Here is a 17,825-nt window from a genome sequence, read left to right as displayed (position 1 = left end):
GGTTAAGTTTGTCCCTCCTCCTCCTCCCTCTCTCACCTGAAGAGGAACTGTCTGTTGAGGTTGGATTTCTCTATGGTGTCCATGTCTGTCACGATGACCTCACCCTCTCCGCCAGCCAATCCAATCATGGCAAAGTTCTTGAGCAGCTCACAGCCAATAGCGCCAGCACCAACCAGGAAGTAGCGTTGTTTAGCCAACTCCTCCTGCAGCTTGATGCCAAACACAGCGATCTGGCCGTCATAACGACTGTTCCTCTGGGGAGAGAGAGAGAGACGTAATTTAATAGTTTTCCCCCCACCACAGGTAGAAAGTGAGGTTTCATAGTTCTACTTGAAATAGTGGCATGATGTGTTTTGTGCCTGTATTTGTTTGGTCTGTGAGGGTTTGAGTTAGGTGTGTGCATATTGGTGGGTGGTGTGTGTGTGTGTGTGTGTGTGTGTGTGTGTGTGGTAGATGTCGGGGTGTGTGAAATGTACTCACAGGGGCACAGTCTTCCTCAGTGAGCATGGCGCCTCCCTCTTCCTCAGGCAGACACTCCAGAGCGTCAAAATACAGCCACTGCTTCATGGGCATGAACTTCCCTGTACACGCCTAGGACAGAGACAGTTATAATACTGTACAGACACTGCATCATGGGCATGAACAGGGTGGGAAATTAGCACCCGCCAAATGGGGATAGATTTTGGCGCTGGAGGGCAAGAATGTCTACTTCACCACCACGTTGGTCACAGCATTTGGTATCATTTTTATTCATTTATATATTTTTTAATCCAATGCTCAAAATGTAGAAGTTGGTTGAATTAACCTGAAAGGCTTGTACAGTGCGACTTTGAGCTGGGGTTTCTTGGCTACTTTTCTTGTTCACATGTTAGGTTGTTTTTCAATATTAGTTTGAGTCTGCCGGGAGACACGTACACTACCGGCAGAGACAACAGAGCCCTGAGTACCAGGCCATTAGAACCCGATGGAGGGACAACAGAGCCCTGAGTACCAGGCCATTAGGACCTGATGGAGGGACAATAGAGCCCTGAGTACCAGGCCATTAGTGACCTGATGGAGGGACAATAGAGCCCTGAGTACCAGGCCATTAGGACCTGATGGTCGTTAGCGAGTTGGGTACTACCCCTGGGGGGGTATTTGGCTCATCGCTCTAGCAACTCCTTATGCTGGCCGTCTGCAGGCTGGCCGTCTGCAGGCTGACCTCGGCCGTCTGCAGGCTGACCTCGGCCGTCTGCAGGCTGACCTCGGCCGTCTGCAGGCTGACCTCGGCCGTCTGCAGGCTGACCTCGGCCGTCTGCAGGCTGACCTCGGCCGTCTGACCTCGGCCGTCTGCAGGCTGACCTCGGTCATCAGCTGAACGGTGTTTCCTCCAACACATTGGTGCAGCCGGTGTTAAGAAGTGCGGTTTGGCGGTTCATGTTTCAGAGGACGCATGACTCGACCTTCGCCTCTCCCGAGCCCGTTGGGCAGTTGCAGCGATGAGACAAGATCGTAATTGGGAGAATCCATAAAAAAATATATATATATATAATGGTGTAATAATGGTGAGAAACACCTCGAGCACCGCCACGGTGCATTTCTTTCCACCATTATTATTATTTTTTTAAGTTGACATTTTTTCAGTAGGAGCTCAGATAAACATGACCTACTCCATGGCTTGCTCACTAGCGCCCCCCTAAATGTGTTTTCTGTCATTCTGAGCACCATGGGTGGACGCCCTCATCAGGTTACGCACCCAATGCAAACGGGTCCGGTAAATTAAAAACGCAGCTGGACACGTGTCCGGGCACCAGCCACATTTCCCTAACAGAAACCCTGGTCCACCCACACACACACACACACACACACACACACAGTATAACCATATAGAGCAGAAAGACAGTTTTGAGAAGACAGGAAGTGAGCGGCTCCTTACCTTCATAACTTCCTGTGCGGCCAGTCCACCAATGAAAGCGTTGATTGGCGCCAGGTCGCCGGCGGAGACGAAGGATAGTTTCTTAATGAGCGTGTCATCCAGCTCGTCCACCTTGGCTGACCCCGTCTGGCTGGAGTTCACCTCTTTAGCCAGGGACACCAGCTCCTCTCCATCGGCCTGGAACACACAGCAAAGCATTACATTGATAGGCATGACTACAAGGTGTCGAAAGCGTTCCACAGGGATGCTGGTCCCATGTTGACTACAATGCTTCCAACAGTTGTGTCAAGATGGCTGGATGTCATTTGGGTGGTGGACCATTCTTGATACACTTGGGAAACTTGAGTGTGAAAAACCCAGCAGCGTTGCAGTTCTTGACACAAACTGGTTCGCCTGGCAACTACTAACATGCCCTGTTCAAAGGCACTTAAATCTTTGGTCTTACCCATTCACCCTCTGAATGGCACACATACCCAATCCATGTCTTACAGTGACTTGCAAAAGTATTCATCCCCTTTGGCGTTTTTCCTATTTTGTGGCATTACAATAAATTACAACCTGTAATTTAAATTGATTTTTCGGGGGATTTCATGTAATGGACATACACAAAATGGTCAAAATTGTTGAAATGAAAAAAAAATACTTGCTGCAAAAACGTATAAAAAAATTAAAAATTGAAAAGTGGTGTGTGCATATGTATTCACCCCCTTTGCTATGAAGTCCCTAAATAAGATCTGGTGCAACCAATTACCTTCAGAAGTCACATAGTTAGTTAAATAAAGTCCACCTGGGTGCACTCGTGTGTGTGTGTAGACACACACACACACACACACACACACACACACACACACACACACACACACACACACCTGTTCTGACAGGCCCAGAGTCTAACACCACTAAACAAGGGGCACCAACCAAGCAAGCAGCACTATGAAGACCACGGAGCTCTCCAAACCGGTCAGGGACAAAGATGTGGAGAGGTACAGATCAGGGTTGGATTATAAAAAAATATCATTAACTGAACATCCCACAGAGCACCATTAAATCCATTATTAAAATATGGGAAGAATATGGCACCACAACAAACCTGCCAAGAGAGGGCCGCCCACCAAAACTCACGGACCAGGCAAGGAGGGAATTAATCAGAGAGGCAACAAAGAGACCAAAGATAACCCTGAAGGAGCTGCAAAACTCCACATTGGAGATTGGAGTATCTGTCCATAGGACCACTTTAAGCCGTACACGCCACAGAGCTGGGTTTTACGGAAGAGTGGCCATGAAAAAAGCCATTGCTTAAAGAAAAAAACAAGCAAACATGTTTGGTGTTCGCCAAAAGGCATGTGGGAGACTCCCCAAACATACAGAAGGTACTCTGGTCAGATGAGAAAAAAATTGAGTTTTTTGGCCATCAAGGAAAACACCATGTCTGGCGCAAATCCAACATCGCATCACCCCAAGAACACCATCCCCACAGTGAAGCATGGTGTTGGCAGCGTCATGCTGTGGGGATGCTTTTTATCTGCAGGGACTGGGAAACTGGTCAGAATTGAAGGAATGATGGAAGGCGCAAATTACAAGGAAATTCTTGAGGGAAACTGGTTTCAGTCTTCTAGAGATTTAGACTGGGACGGAGGTTCACCTTCCAGCAGGACAATGACCCTAAGCATACAGCTAAAGCAACACTCGAGTGGTTTATGGGGAAACATTTAAATGTCTTGGAATGGCCTAGTCAAAGCCCAGACCTCAATCCAATTGAGAATCTGTGGTATGACTTAAAGATTGCTGTACACCAGCGGAACCCATCCAACTTGAAGGAGCCGGAGCAGTTTTGCCTTGAAGAATGGGCAGAAATCCCAGTGGCTAGATGTGCCAAGCTTATAGAGACATACCCCAAGAGACTTGCAGCTGTAATTGCTGCAAAAGTTGGCTCTACAAAGCATCGACTTTGGGGGGGTGAATAGTTATGTATGCTCAAGTTTTCTGTTTGTCTTATTTCTTGTTTGTTTCACAATAGAAAATGTGCATCTTCCATGTGGTAGGCATGTTGTGTAAATCAAATGATACAACACCCCCCTCCCCAAAAAAAATCAATTTTAATTCCAGGTTGTAAGGCAACAAAATAGGAATAATGCCAAGGGGGTTGAATACTTTCGCAAGCCACTAATTGTCTCGAGGCTTAAAAATCCTTCTTTAACCCGTCTTTTCACCTTCATCTACACTGATTCAAGCGGATTTAACCCTGAGCTCAATGTCCGCACCCCCGCGGAAATCGAATTAGCATAATGAAAAAAATCTCAGTTTAAGCTGTAAATATGTGTTTCTGCATTGGAGTACTGACAGAGCTTGTACTGGTTGCATCTCAATCCACCGCATCCGCCGATGTCGCACTCTGAAAGGTGGCAGAGCTTGTACTGGTTGCATCTCAATCCACCGCATGTCGCACTCCGAAAGGTGTCAGAGCTAGAGCGGTGTTTGTCAGACCATGAGACATACTGGAAATCGGTCCACTTTACATTTACATTTTAGTCATTTACCAGACGCTCTTATCCAGAGCGACTTGAATGCATACATTTCATTAAAAAAAAAAATTCTCCGTACTATTTCATTTAGAATTTTAAGACTCCTTGAAGTATAAAAAAAAAAGTATTTATTATTACAAAATAATATGTAGCGTCCGAATGGTTTGGCCTACAAACTTTATGTAAAGATGAGACTCATTAACACGACATGCTCTACCTCCCCCATAAGCATCTTAGGACTCGTTGTAAGTTGGCATAGGCGATTTGCCAACTTCTAACAGTTTGGGCTACACATTAATATGACCACTCTGTGGAAAGGTGAGAGGTGACACTGGAGGATGCTGGAGGATTGAGACACATCCAATGCAAAAAGCATCTAGCTTAAACTGACAGATTTTTAATGGGGATTTTGGCATTGAAATTGCATATTTTCCCGACGTTGAAAATACGTGTTTTCAGGGGCCTCCCGAGTGGTGCAGCGGTCTAAGGCACTGCATTGCAGTGCTTGAGGCGTCACTACAGATCGGGTTCGATCCCAAACTGTGTCAGAGCCAGCCGTGACCGGGAGTCCCATGAGGCAGCACACAATTGGCCCAGCTGGGATGTCCTTGTCCCATTGCGCTTTAGCGACTCCTTGTGGCGGGCCGGGTGCCTGCAAGCTGAACCCGGTCGCCAGCTAGACAGTGTTTCCTCCGACACGAGGTAAAAGCACAACAAAAAAAAGAAATCAGGTGTGCTAGCTCTGTAATAAATCAATTACATTATCGAAAGACACGTTTTGCATGTGGAAATGTTGTTACACCTTCTGGTGTAAAACAAACTGAATATTAAAAACAAAAACAACGTTTTAAGTTAGAAGTAGGCATTGGTCTGAAACCAAAAAAACAGGAAATTTACATGAGAACCACAACGCCTAATACACCCATGCTCCACCAAGGTTTTCCAGCACACAGCTTTGACCTACTACAGTACCTATGTTGGTATTGTACTTCAGACTATGTGTAGGCAGGTAGCTTAGGATGCCTTAAACATTTATTTTTGAAAAATCTAAATTTCATAACATATTTCTTGGGGTCAGTAGGTGCCCAACATAACACCAGGTGGTGTGTTGGGCAGTCACTCATCTAGAGAGGCAGGGCCTAAAATTAACACCTGCGCGTAGATTTAGGCATTGGTGGGCGAGACGTCCCCTCCAGCAGCCACGGCGGTGGGCGAGACGGCCCCTCCAGCAGCCACGGCGGTGGGCGAGACGGCCCCTCCAGCAGCCACGGCGGTGGGCGAGACGGCCCCTCCAGCAGCCACGGCGGTGGGCGAGACGGCCCCTCCAGCAGCCACGGCGGTGGGTGCCAAGGGCTCCACAGCGCGAGCATTTTACTCATTTGTGAATAAAATAGTCAAGTATGAATGTGGTACTCGTGTTGAATTTCCTTTTGTGCTGCAGGCCAGTGACCATTTGGTATTTAGTCCTATAACGAACAAGTCGAAGCAGTATTACTGCTGACACACTGGGTTTAACCTCCACATTTCATGTAAAGAGATTGAGGATAGAAGCAGAAGACGGGGAACATTCTGACGCCGAAGACATAGCAGTGGCCTTGTTCCTGCTCCATAACACACACGAGTAAAGACTTGTTCCCTCTCCATAACAGACTTGCTCCCTCTCCATAACACACACACATATACTTGTTCCCTCTCCATAACACACACACACACACACACACACACACACACACACACTTGTTCCCTCTCCATAACACACGCACACTAGAGGTCAACCGATTAAATCGGCATGGCCGATTAATTTGGGCCGATTTCAAGTTTTTATAACAGTCAGTAATTTGAATTTTTGGGGGCCGATTACTTTGCGTTCCACGAGGAGACTGCGTGGCAAGCTGACCACCTGTTACGCGAGTGCAGCAAGGAGCCAAGGTAAGGTGCTAGCGAGCATTAAACTTATCTTATAAAAACAAATCTTAACATAATCACTAGTTAACTACACATGGTTGATGATATTACTAGTTTAAACAGCTTGTCTTGCGTTGCATATAATCAAGGCGGTGCCTGTTTATCATCGAATCACAGCCTACCTCGCCAAACGAGGGATGATTTAACAAAAGCGCATTCGCGAAAAAAGCACAATCGTTGCACCAATGTACCTAAACATCAATGCCTTTCTTAAAATCAATACACAGAAGTATATATTTTTAAACCTGCATATTTAGCTAAAAGAAATCCAGGTTAGCAGGCAATATTAAAACAGGAAAAATTGTGTCACTTCTCTTCCGTTCATTGCACGCAGAGTCAGGGTATATGCAACAGTTTGGGCCGCCTGGTTCATTGCAAATTAATTTGCCAGAGTTTCACATAATTATGACATAACATCGAAGGTTGTACAATGTAACAGCAATATTTAGACTTCTGGATGCCACCCGTTAGATAAAATACGGAACGGTTCCGTATTTCACTGAAAGAATAAACATTTTGTTTTCGAAATGATAGTTTCCGGATTTGACCATATTATTGACCTAAGGCTCGTATTTCTGTGTGTTTATTATATTATAATGAAGTCTATGATTTGATAGAGCAGTCTGACTGAGCGGTGGTAGGCAGCAGCAGGCTCGTAAGCATTCATTCAAACTTTACTGTGTTTGCCAGCAGCTCTTAGCAATGCTTGACCCACAGCGCTGTTTATGACTTCAAGCCTATCAATTCCTGAGATTAGGCTGGCAATACTATAGTGCCTATAAGAACATCCAATAGTCAAAGGTATATGAAATACAAATGATATAGGAATTATAGGACTATTTCTCTCTAACAACTACAACCTAAAACTTCTTAACTGGGAATATTGAACCACCAGCTTTCATGTGTTCTGAGCAAGGAACTTAAACGTTAGCTTTTTACATGGCACATATTGCACTTTTACTTTCTTCTCCAACACTTTGTTTTTGCATTATTTAAACCAAATTGAACATGTTTCATTATTTATTTGAGACTAAATAGATGTATTATATTAACTTAAAATAAAAGTATTCATTCAGTATTGTTGTAATTGTCATTATTCCAAATATATTTATTTAATAATAATTAAAAAAATATATAATATATATTTTTTAAAGTCCAATTAATCAGTATCAGCTTTTTTGGGGGGTCCATCAATAATCGGTATCGGCGGTAAAAAATCGTATACCGTCGATCTCTCACACACACACACACACTTGTTCCCTCTCCATAAACCACACCAGTACAGAGGAACAACATGGACGCCAAGAATGGAAGTTACTTTTACGTTTAAGTGTATTTTCAACTTCCTGGTGCTTTTGGAACGGCAGCTGGTGAAACACCCCAGGGAAGTCGAAAATAAGTAGAACACATTTATTCATTCTTGTTCACAAGATTGATTGATGGGATTATCATTGTGTGTGTGTGTGTGTGTGTGTGTGTGTGTGTACAGGTGTGTGTGTGTGTACAGGTGTGTGTACAGGTGTGTGTGTGTACCTGGCACCAGGGCTTGGGAAGTCTGCTGTGTTTCCTCTGGTAGCTGTGTAGAGCCTGGAAGCCCAGGTGGACTTGTCCTGGTCGCTCAAACTTAGCAAAGTCTGTCACCACAAACTCTGGCTCGGCCATGGAAGTGGTGAAGGATTTCTACAGAGAGAGAGACAGAAAGAGAGACAGAGAGAGAGAGAAGGCGAGACGCATGTGAATTAACTCAACCCTTCTTCCACCAAGTAATAGTAGACTATGCACCGTTGGACATTACTTTACTGGTGAAATCACTACACGCATTAAGAGTCCCAGATAATCCTGGTCAGTCAAACTACATGTTCCCATTGACCTGTTATGCAACCGGCCCATTTTACCAGGCTTGTACCACTACATTAAACACTGGTGTAAAAACAGTAAACTGTCTGCCACATCACAGTAACAGAATGGTTTAACGAGAACCACCACATTCCACCCTCTACACTGAACTTGACAACATGACATGCGGACAATGTCTGGTACTTACAAAGGCCACCTTCTGGGGCATCTTGACCTGAGAGACGATGCCTCCCCTGACGTAGTCGGAGAACCCTGTGGTGTCACAGATACTGAAGGTGTAGGGGCCTGGACGGAGAGGGAGGGACGGAGATGAGAGAAAATACACTGGAAGGTACTGGGACCGGGCCGCGACCGCAGCCCGGTCCCGCGACCGCAGCCCGGTCCCAGTGCCTTGATCGTAGCCTGGTGCTAGGACTGTTCGAGCAGTCCAGCCAAATCATAGGGCCATTGTCACGCCATTACAGACAGATCTGAAACCAGGCTAAGACTATAATAAATTATGTTGATGGAGCTAACAGACAGATCTGAGACCAGGCTACGATATCAAATTGTATGTGTCACATTCTCCGAATACAACAGGTCTAGACCTTAGAGTGAAATGCTAACTTACAAGCCCATAACCTCCTAAATGTAATGGCAAAATGTAGATTTACGCCTAAATAGACATACCCAAAAGTAACTGCTATTCATGCGTAATTATGTTATACTGACATGCAAAAAAATGTGATTGATAGAGCTATCAACTAGAAAATGGGCAGATGTTTGAGGAAGTGTTGTCAGGTGTGGTCACGGGACGTTTCCAAGTGTCCCTAAACCTCTCCAAACTGGCATATGTCTGTAAATTAGATCATTCCAGTGATATTACGTTATTCCAATCCCTAAATGCTTTTTGTTCAGAGTAAAAACACAAATTTCTACCATATCAACCTCACTCCAAACATTGTGGTGGTGTTATGGGGTATCCAGGGTACATTCAAGTGTCCTTTCAACCTCTCCATAGTGTCCGAATGTGGTAATTGCACACTGGATGTGCCTAAAAAGTTATTGTTCACTATAAAAACTACATTTCTACAACACCCACCAATGAATGCCTACAGCAGAAGCATCATATTTTTGATGCTCAAAGATATTCACTCTGTGGACATTCGATGTTGACGAAGTCACACAGGACCTCCTTTTCCTGTAGTCTACAATCAGCTCCTTTGTCTTGCTCACGTTGAGGGAGAGGTTGTTGTCCTGGCACCACACGGCCAGGTCTCTGACCTCCTCCCTATAGGTTGTCTCATCGTTGTCGGTGATCAGGCCTACCACTGTTGTGTCATCAGCAAACCTAATGATGGTGCAGTAATCATGCTTGGTCACGCAGTCGTGGGTGAACAGGGAGTACAGGAGGGGACTAAGCACGCACCCCTGAGGGGCTCCCGTGTTGAGGATCAGCGTGGCAGATGTGCTGTTAACTACCCTCACCACCTGGGGGCGGCCCGTCAGGAAGTTCAGGATCCAGAGGGAGGTGTCTCGCATTCTCACGTAGGTGTTTCTTTAGTCCAGGTGGGAAAGGAGTGCGATTGAGATTGCTTCATCTGTGGATCTGTTGGGGCGGTATGCGAATTGAAGGGGGTAGGGTTTCTGGGATGATGGTGTTGATGTGAGTCATGATCAGCCTTTCAAAGCACTTCATGGCTACAGACGTGAGTGCTACAGGTCTGTAGTCATTTAGGCAGGTTACCTTAAGTGTTCTTGGGCACAGGGACTATGGAGGTCTGCTTGAAACATGTTGGTATTACAGACTCAATCAGGGATAGGTTGAAATATAAGTGAAGGCACTTGCCAGTTGGTCTGCGCATGCTCGGAGTACACATCCTGGTAATCCGTCTGGCCCTGCGGCCTTGTGAATGGATGTCATGGATTTGAGCCTGGTCTCAGGGAAGCAGTATACCCTTCGAGTCAGACTCATTAAAGAAAAAAAAAATCTTTGTCCAGTACGAGGTGAGTAATCGCTGTTCTGATTTCCAGAAGCTCTTTTCGGTCATAAGAGACGGTAGCAACAACATTATGTACAAAATAATAATGCGAAAAAAAACACAAAATAGCACAGTTGATTAGGAGCCGGTAAAACTGCAGCCCTCCCCTCCCTACTGATACTAAATACTGCTACAGGATAGGACTCACCCAGGGTCTTGATCTCTATTGGCTGGCAGCTGTTGAGCTCAGCCATGCCCTGCACCTCCGTGAAGATCACATAGTCTCCGCTCTCAAACCCGTGGCGAGCCTCGTCCAGACAAGTCACCACACCCGCTGCATCCTAACAGAGTGAGAAGCAGGGATGAGATCTGCACAACATGAGAACCCAGGAACAGAAGTTACAAGCTCCACTCAATGATACAAAACGTAAGAGACAGTACTAGGAAGACTGGGGCGGGGCGGGGAATGTATCACACATATGATGAGTGGTCCTTCGTTGCTCTTTGTAGCTCAGTTGGTAGAGCACATAGCAGTAACACCAGGGTCGTGGGTATAATTCCCGGGACCACCCATAAGTAACATGGATGCATGCATGACTAAGTCGGCTTTGGATAAAAGCATCTGTTGAATGGCATATATTAACTGAGTTGTTCCCTTACTGCTTTTCTTACCTCACATGGAACACGTTGACGCTCTCCACCTAAACAAATGATTGACAGCCGTACCACCTCTAGTAGTGGACTAACCAAACAGCAGCAGCACCTACAGCTCTAGTAGTGGACTAACCAAACAGCAGCAGCACCTACAGCTCTAGTAGTGGACTAACCAAACAGCAGCAGCACCTACAGCTCTAGTAGTGGACTAACCAAACAGCAGCAGCACCTACAGCTCTAGTAGTGGACTAACCAAACAGCAGCAGCACCTACAGCTCTAGTAGTGGACTAACCAAACAGCAGCAGCACCTACAGCTCTAGTAGTGGACTAACCAAACAGCAGCAGCACCTACAGCTCTAGTAGTGGACTAACCAAACAGCAGCACCACCTACAGCTCTAGTAGTGGACTAACCAAACAGCAGCAGCACCTACAGCTCTAGTAGTGGACTAACCAAACAGCAGCACCACCTACAGCTCTAGTAGTGGACTAACCAAACAGCCCCACCACCTACAGCTCTAGTAGTGGACTAACCAAACAGCAGCACCTACAGCTCTAGTAGTGGACTAACCAAACAGCAGCACCTACAGCTCTAGTAGTGGACTAACCAAACAGCAGCACCTACAGCTCTAGTAGTGGACTAACCAAACAGCAGCACCTACAGCTCTAGTAGTGGACTAACCAAACAGCAGCACCTACAGCTCTAGTAGTGGACTAACCAAACAGCACCACCTACAGCTCTAGTAGTGGACTAACCAAAGAGCAGCACCTACAGCTCTAGTAGTGGACTAACCAAAGAGCAGCACCTACAGCTCTAGTAGTGGACTAACCAAACAGCAGCACCTACAGCTCTAATAGTGGACTAACCAAACAGCAGCACCTACAGCTCTAGTAGTGGACTAACCAAACAGCAGCACCTACAGCTCTAGTAGTGGACTAACCTAATGTGTAGAGTTTAGGCGATATATCCAATTTGATTAATTTGTAATATGTTTTTGCTCGATACTCCAAACGTCTATAGTTTTTGAGCGTTCATTTCCGCTTGTTCTCATGTTGTCTTTTTTGGTCTCGTCTCCTTCGCACCTTCCAATTTAACCCCCCCCCCACCACTCACAACAACGATGAGAGATCACATCTTCCTCTCTGACAAGTGGTTTCAACTCGCTATTTGAAGTTTGGTCCAACAGAATGGGTCATATGGAAACCAACACACATTGAGACATTTTACTGTAATAGAGAAGCTAACTTTTTTTAGCGATACCCTTTTTAAGTCGCTACTCCTCAAATTGCACAGAACAGACACAACTAAAAATTAACATTGATCCTGGAAAATTAACGCTCAGTTTGTGTCACACAGCGACAACCACCTACTGCTAGCAGCATTTTAACCACAGACTTTTGTACAATAAGCATAATAATGTGTATTAAGCATAAAACAAAAGTATATAAACAATTGGCTACTCCTTCTCATTCTGAGAAACAAAGGAAGGCCACTTGATTTCAACGTCTGAACACAGTGGACAGGCTAGCATGCTTTTCAAACAGTTGGAGACGGACAGACAGAAGAAGTGTGTTCATAACAATTCATCTGTTCTACTTTGTTAGCGAGCAAATAGATTCAGCTAGACGCACAAATATTTATACCCCTTCCCAAAAGTGCTACCCTCCTGTTATTGTAATGGTGAGAGGTTAGCATGTCTTGGTGGTATGATATAAAATGCTAACCTCCCCTGTTATTGTAATGGTGAGAGGTTAGCATGTCTTGGGGGTATGATATAAAATGCTGACCTCCCCTGTTATTGTAATGGTGAGAGGTTAGCATGTCTTGGGGGTATGATATAAAATGCTAACCTCCCCTGTTATTGTAATGGTGAGAGGTTAGCATGTCTTGGGGGTATGATATAAAATGCTAACCTCCCCTGTTATTGTAATGGTGAGAGGTTAGCATGTCTTGGAGGTATGCTAACCTCCCCTGTTATTGTAATGGTGAGAGGTTAGCATGTCTTGGGGGTATGATATTTGTGCGTCTAACTTTCCAATACTTTTGTTTAACTAAAAAAAAAAAAAAAGGGGACTATGTACACAAAGGGCTGGATTTACTAAAAAAGGTTCACCCGATATGGAAGAAATACCCTCAAATTTTAGTCACAGTATCGTTTCAAATCCAAAGCGCTGGAGTTCAGAGCCAGAACAACAAGAAAAAAGTCCCTATCCCACTGTATGAACAGTCCTGTCCTGAAACAGACCTTCTATTTCTGCTCCATTACAGTGGCCACTATAGTAGACGTCGATCAAGTGCATAAGGCTACATGTTTGCAAAAATAACATTCACAGAGTAAATAAATAAATAAAATAATGTAATCCCCCACTCACTCACGTGTTACTGTGAAGTTCAACACAACAAAAACACTATTACATTGTACACTTTCTGCCTGTGGGACATTTGTTCTACGTGCTGGCAGAAAGTGAGAGAGGGAAAGTGTGTGGTGTTCCTTTCACCTCTATAGTGGCATCCATCTTAAACCAGGCCCAGCTACTCCAGCTACACCTGTTTAACAAGCAACACCTCATTCTCTCATTCAGAAAATTAACCACATACTGTAGCGGGAAAACGCTAGTTCGTTAGCTAGTTAACATTTCACACAGATTGCCAGGGTTCAGTAAGCAGCTAACAGCGTTATAACTTGAGGAACGGCAAGGAGTCGTATACCAGTTAATACTATAGCGGATTTGGTTACGTTACTAATGTTAACTCATCTGATGATGTAACGTTAGCTGTCTGACTTTATTAGCAAGCTAATTTTCACACCATAAACTTGATTATTTGATCATTTGAAGTTCGCTAATGTTGCTCAACATTTCTCTGGCTAGCTAGCGGAGAATTCGATCCAGCTGACAAGATACTTAAAAATACTTATTCCACCACCTCAAAAACTTTCCAAATGTCAGTTGTTTTTCCAGTTACAGCTCATGAAGTCCGCTTCATCACCTTCTCACCTCCGTCCCCGTGGTCAGGCTTCTCACCAAACGTTACCTCTTAGTTATCGTTCAGGGGACGCGCTGCTCTGCCTTTCCAGAGCGCCCCTAATGCTGTAACTAGTCAGTTGGCGGTCTCTTCTCTCTTCAGTCGGGTGCTGCATTCTGTTGTTATGTGAATGACTGGCTGAGCCTTGGATACAGCAGCCAGTACCGCTCCAAACGCGGATCACTGGTTCCCTTACAGCCAGTACCGCTCCAAACGCGGATCACTGGTTCCCTTACAGCCAGTACCGCTCCAAACGCGGATCACTGGTTCCCTTACAGCCAGTACCGCTCCAAACGCGGATCACTGGTTCCCTTACAGCCAGTACCGCTCCAAACGCGGATCACTCGTTCCCTTACAGCCAGTACCGCTCCAAACGCGGATCACTCGTTCCCTTACAGCCAGTACCACTCCAAACGCGGATCACTGGTTCCCTTACAGCCAGTACCGCTCCAAACACGGATCACTCGTTCCCTTACAGCCAGTACCGCTCCAAACGCGGATCACTCGTTCCCTTACAGCCAGTACCGCTCCAGCCCTCTCCTCCCTCCCAAACGTTTCTCATCAGATCTACACGAATCCCGTAGGTCACCTATTTTGGATTCAAAAACGGCGAATTTCACCGAAAAGGTGACTAGTTTGCATCTCTGTATTTTGATAAAATTATACAACTATTAGTAGGTCTCAAGGTTGTGGAAGGCTTATATTTATCCTAAGTATAATTTCACAAGGCCTGAATTCATGACTGAAATGCAGCGTATTTGACTGTTTTAAATTTAAAATTGTACAACAAAGCTTATTTAGATTAAAAAAATACCCACATTTTGTTGTTACAGCCTGAATTCTAGTAGGGTACTAACCTTAGTGATCATAGCGTAGGAGCTAGGGCGTAGGGTGTAGGATCTAGGGTGTAGGATCTAGGGTGTAGGATCTAGGGCGTAGTAGGGTACTAACCTTAGTGATCATAGAGATCATAGCAGAGAGAGGCTGCTCTCCGTTGGTATCGATCACCAGCATCTCCTCTCCGAAGTCACAGAAGAGCTGTCCGAAGAGTCCCCGCGTGTCAGCGACCACCAGCTTGATGCCGTTACTGTGACAGAAGTCTCCAACGCGCTGCTGCTCCTCTAGAGGGGAGTTGGTCAGGACTACAACCTACAACACAGAGACACATTATCACACATTATTACATTCAATGTTTAGAAAACAAAAAAAAAGTAATTCAGAAGAGAATTGCATTAAGAACAAAATCAAGTCCAAACCCCGTCTATACCATATATACGGTTCACAAGTTAGACAAATTAGGTGGGAGAATTTAGCATGATTAGAGTGAACAGAATGTCATTATGGCCCGTGGTCAAAATGTGGTCGCTGCTCAATTCAACTCACTGCGTTACTTCAAACGCTACCTGACAAGCTAGTAGGCTGCAGCTTCCTGTGTGATATCTCCTGTTTCTGTAGAGAGACAGCCTGATGTACAGGACACCCCCTGGACAGGACACTGGTCTACTTCCTGTTTCTGTAGTGAGACAGCTTGATGAACCAGGACACCCCCTGGACAGGACACTAGTCTACTTCCTGTTTCTGTAGAGAGACAGCTTGATGTACCAGTACACCCCCTGGACAGGACACTAGTCTACTTCCTGTTTCTGCAGTGAGACAGCTTGATGTACCAGTACATCCCCTGGACAGGACACTAGTCTACTTCCTGTTTCGTGAGACAGCTTGATGTACATACAGGACACCCCCTGGACAGGACACTAGTCTACCTCCATTTTTCAAGTTTAGTAGGCTTCAGTGTAATGTAGTTTAACCAGGTAAGGGGGTTGATGGGTAATGTAGATTTACCTGGAACTGAGTCAGGTAATCGTCGGTGAGGGCTTCAGTGTAGGCCACTACTGGTACATAGCTGTTGAGTTCAGCCAGGCGAGTCTGAGACACCTCCGCCCTGTTCTTCCCCAGGTCCTCTTCTCTCAGGTAGAACTGGAGACAGAGACAGGGTTATTACCCAGACAGGGCTATTACCCAGACAGGGCTATTACCCAGACAGGGTTATTACAGGTTATTACACAGACAGGGTTATTACACAGACAGGGTTATTACAGGTTATTACAGGTTATTACACAGACAGGGTTATTACAGGTTATTACAGGTTATTACACAGACAGGGTTATTACAGAGACAGGGCTATTACCCAGACCGGGCTATTACCCAGACCGGGCTATTACCCAGACCGGGCTATTACCCAGACAGGGTTATTACAGGTTATTACACAGACAGGGTTATTACAGAGACAGGGCTATTACCCAGACCGGGCTATTACCCAGACCGGGCTATTACCCAGACCGGGCTATTACCCAGACCGGGCTATTACCCAGACCGGGCTATTACCCAGACCGGGCTATTACCCAGACCGGGCTATTACCCAGACCGGGCTATTACCCAGACCGGGCTATTACCCAGACCGGGCTATTACCCAGACCGGGCTATTACCCAGACAGGGCTATTACCCAGACAGGGCTATTACCCAGACAGGGCTATTACCCAGACAGGGCTATTACCCAGACAGGGCTATTACCCAGACAGGGCTATTACCCAGACAGGGCTATTACCCAGACAGGGTTATTACCCAGACAGGGCTATTACCCAGACAGGGCTATTACCCAGACAGGGCTATTACCCAGACAGGGTTATTACCCAGACAGGGTTATTACCCAGACAGGGTTATTACCCAGACAGGGTTATTACCCAGACAGGGTTATTACCCAGACAGGGTTATTACACAGACAGGGTTATTACACAGACAGGTCCTCCTCTCAGGTAGAACTAACGGGAACTAAAAACACGTTCCAATCAATATCATCTTGACCCGAGCATGCCCAAAGAGAAGCTCCACACACACACACACACACACACACACACCTGTGAGGAGAGGTCTCTCCACTCGGCCTGTCCCTGGTCGTGCAGGGTAACACTCTTCACTCCTCCCAGGATGACGTTCTTAGCGATCTCCACGCCCAGCCCTCTCAGCCCCGAGACCAGGACGTTGGAGCTCTGCATGCGTTTCATAGCATCATGGCCCAACACGTAGCTACGGAGGAGAGAATACAGGCTTTATAAGACTACATAACACCTTTATAACACTACGTCAGCCCTCTCAGCCCTGAAACCAGGACACTAGGGCTCAATGGAGAGAGATCAGAGCTGTGTTCAAATACTCATACTAACTGAACTATTTGTAAAGTCAATAGAGTATATAGTATGCTTATTGGTCCTAGTATGGATATAGTTACTATGCCAAAAGTTCCTGGATGTTGTACTAAATTCGCCAAAATACGAAGTATACAGGCAGAGGACACTATTTACGTGCTTTTTGGGCCCATAATGCAATTCTTCAGAAAATGGGTGTGGCTTCACATCGTTTTCAGATTTGAAGGAAAAAGCGGAAAATACGCAGCTGAAGTCCAACGAGAGCCGATACAAATTCATTGCTTTAACTTATGACAAATGTTGACAAATGTTGAACTATGTAATCAAGTAATGACTTTCAAATAAGTTACTTTACACGTTATGTTGGCTGATGATTTGTTAGCTACGCTGTCCTCACTAACCACACAGCATATCATTACAGCAGTATGGACCGGTATGTTAGCTAGCTACGCTGTCCTTATGAACCACACAGCATATCATTACAGCAGTATGGACCGGTATGTTAGCTAGCTACGCTGTCCTTATGAACCACACAGCATATCATTACAGCAGTATGGATCGGTATGTTAGCTAGCTACGCTGTCCTTACAAACCACATAGCATTACAGCAGTATGGACCGGTATGTTAGCTACGCTGTCCTTATGAACCACACAGCATATCATTACAGCAGTATGGACCGGTATGCTAGCTAGCTACGCTGTCCTTATGAACCACATAGCATA

The 17,825-nt window shown here is 45.5% G+C and overlaps 1 protein-coding gene across 3 annotated transcripts in view; it reads right to left on the bottom strand.

Moving 5' to 3' along the window:
* The window catches only part of LOC115168738 (ubiquitin-like modifier-activating enzyme 1), a 58,813-nt gene that overhangs the window by 18,362 nt on the left and 22,626 nt on the right, over positions 1-17,825 (bottom strand). For all 3 annotated transcript variants that reach the window (XM_029724279.1, XM_029724278.1, XM_029724280.1), the window contains exons 4-12: positions 16,815-16,983; positions 15,741-15,875; positions 14,850-15,047; positions 10,429-10,561; positions 8,447-8,544; positions 7,936-8,082; positions 1,916-2,092; positions 481-591; positions 37-254 (exon numbers count right to left, since the gene is read on the bottom strand). In XM_029724279.1, coding sequence (XP_029580139.1) covers positions 37-254; positions 481-591; positions 1,916-2,092; positions 7,936-8,082; positions 8,447-8,544; positions 10,429-10,561; positions 14,850-15,047; positions 15,741-15,875; positions 16,815-16,983 — 1,386 coding nt within the window. The remainder of the gene's footprint in view (positions 1-36; positions 255-480; positions 592-1,915; positions 2,093-7,935; positions 8,083-8,446; positions 8,545-10,428; positions 10,562-14,849; positions 15,048-15,740; positions 15,876-16,814; positions 16,984-17,825) is intronic.

The sequence above is a fragment of the Salmo trutta genome, chromosome 30 (assembly GCF_901001165.1).
Source record: "Salmo trutta chromosome 30, fSalTru1.1, whole genome shotgun sequence".
Lineage (NCBI taxonomy): Eukaryota > Metazoa > Chordata > Actinopteri > Salmoniformes > Salmonidae > Salmo > Salmo trutta.
The sequence above is the reverse complement of the archived record's forward strand: the minus strand, read 5'-3'. Positions and strand labels throughout refer to the sequence as shown.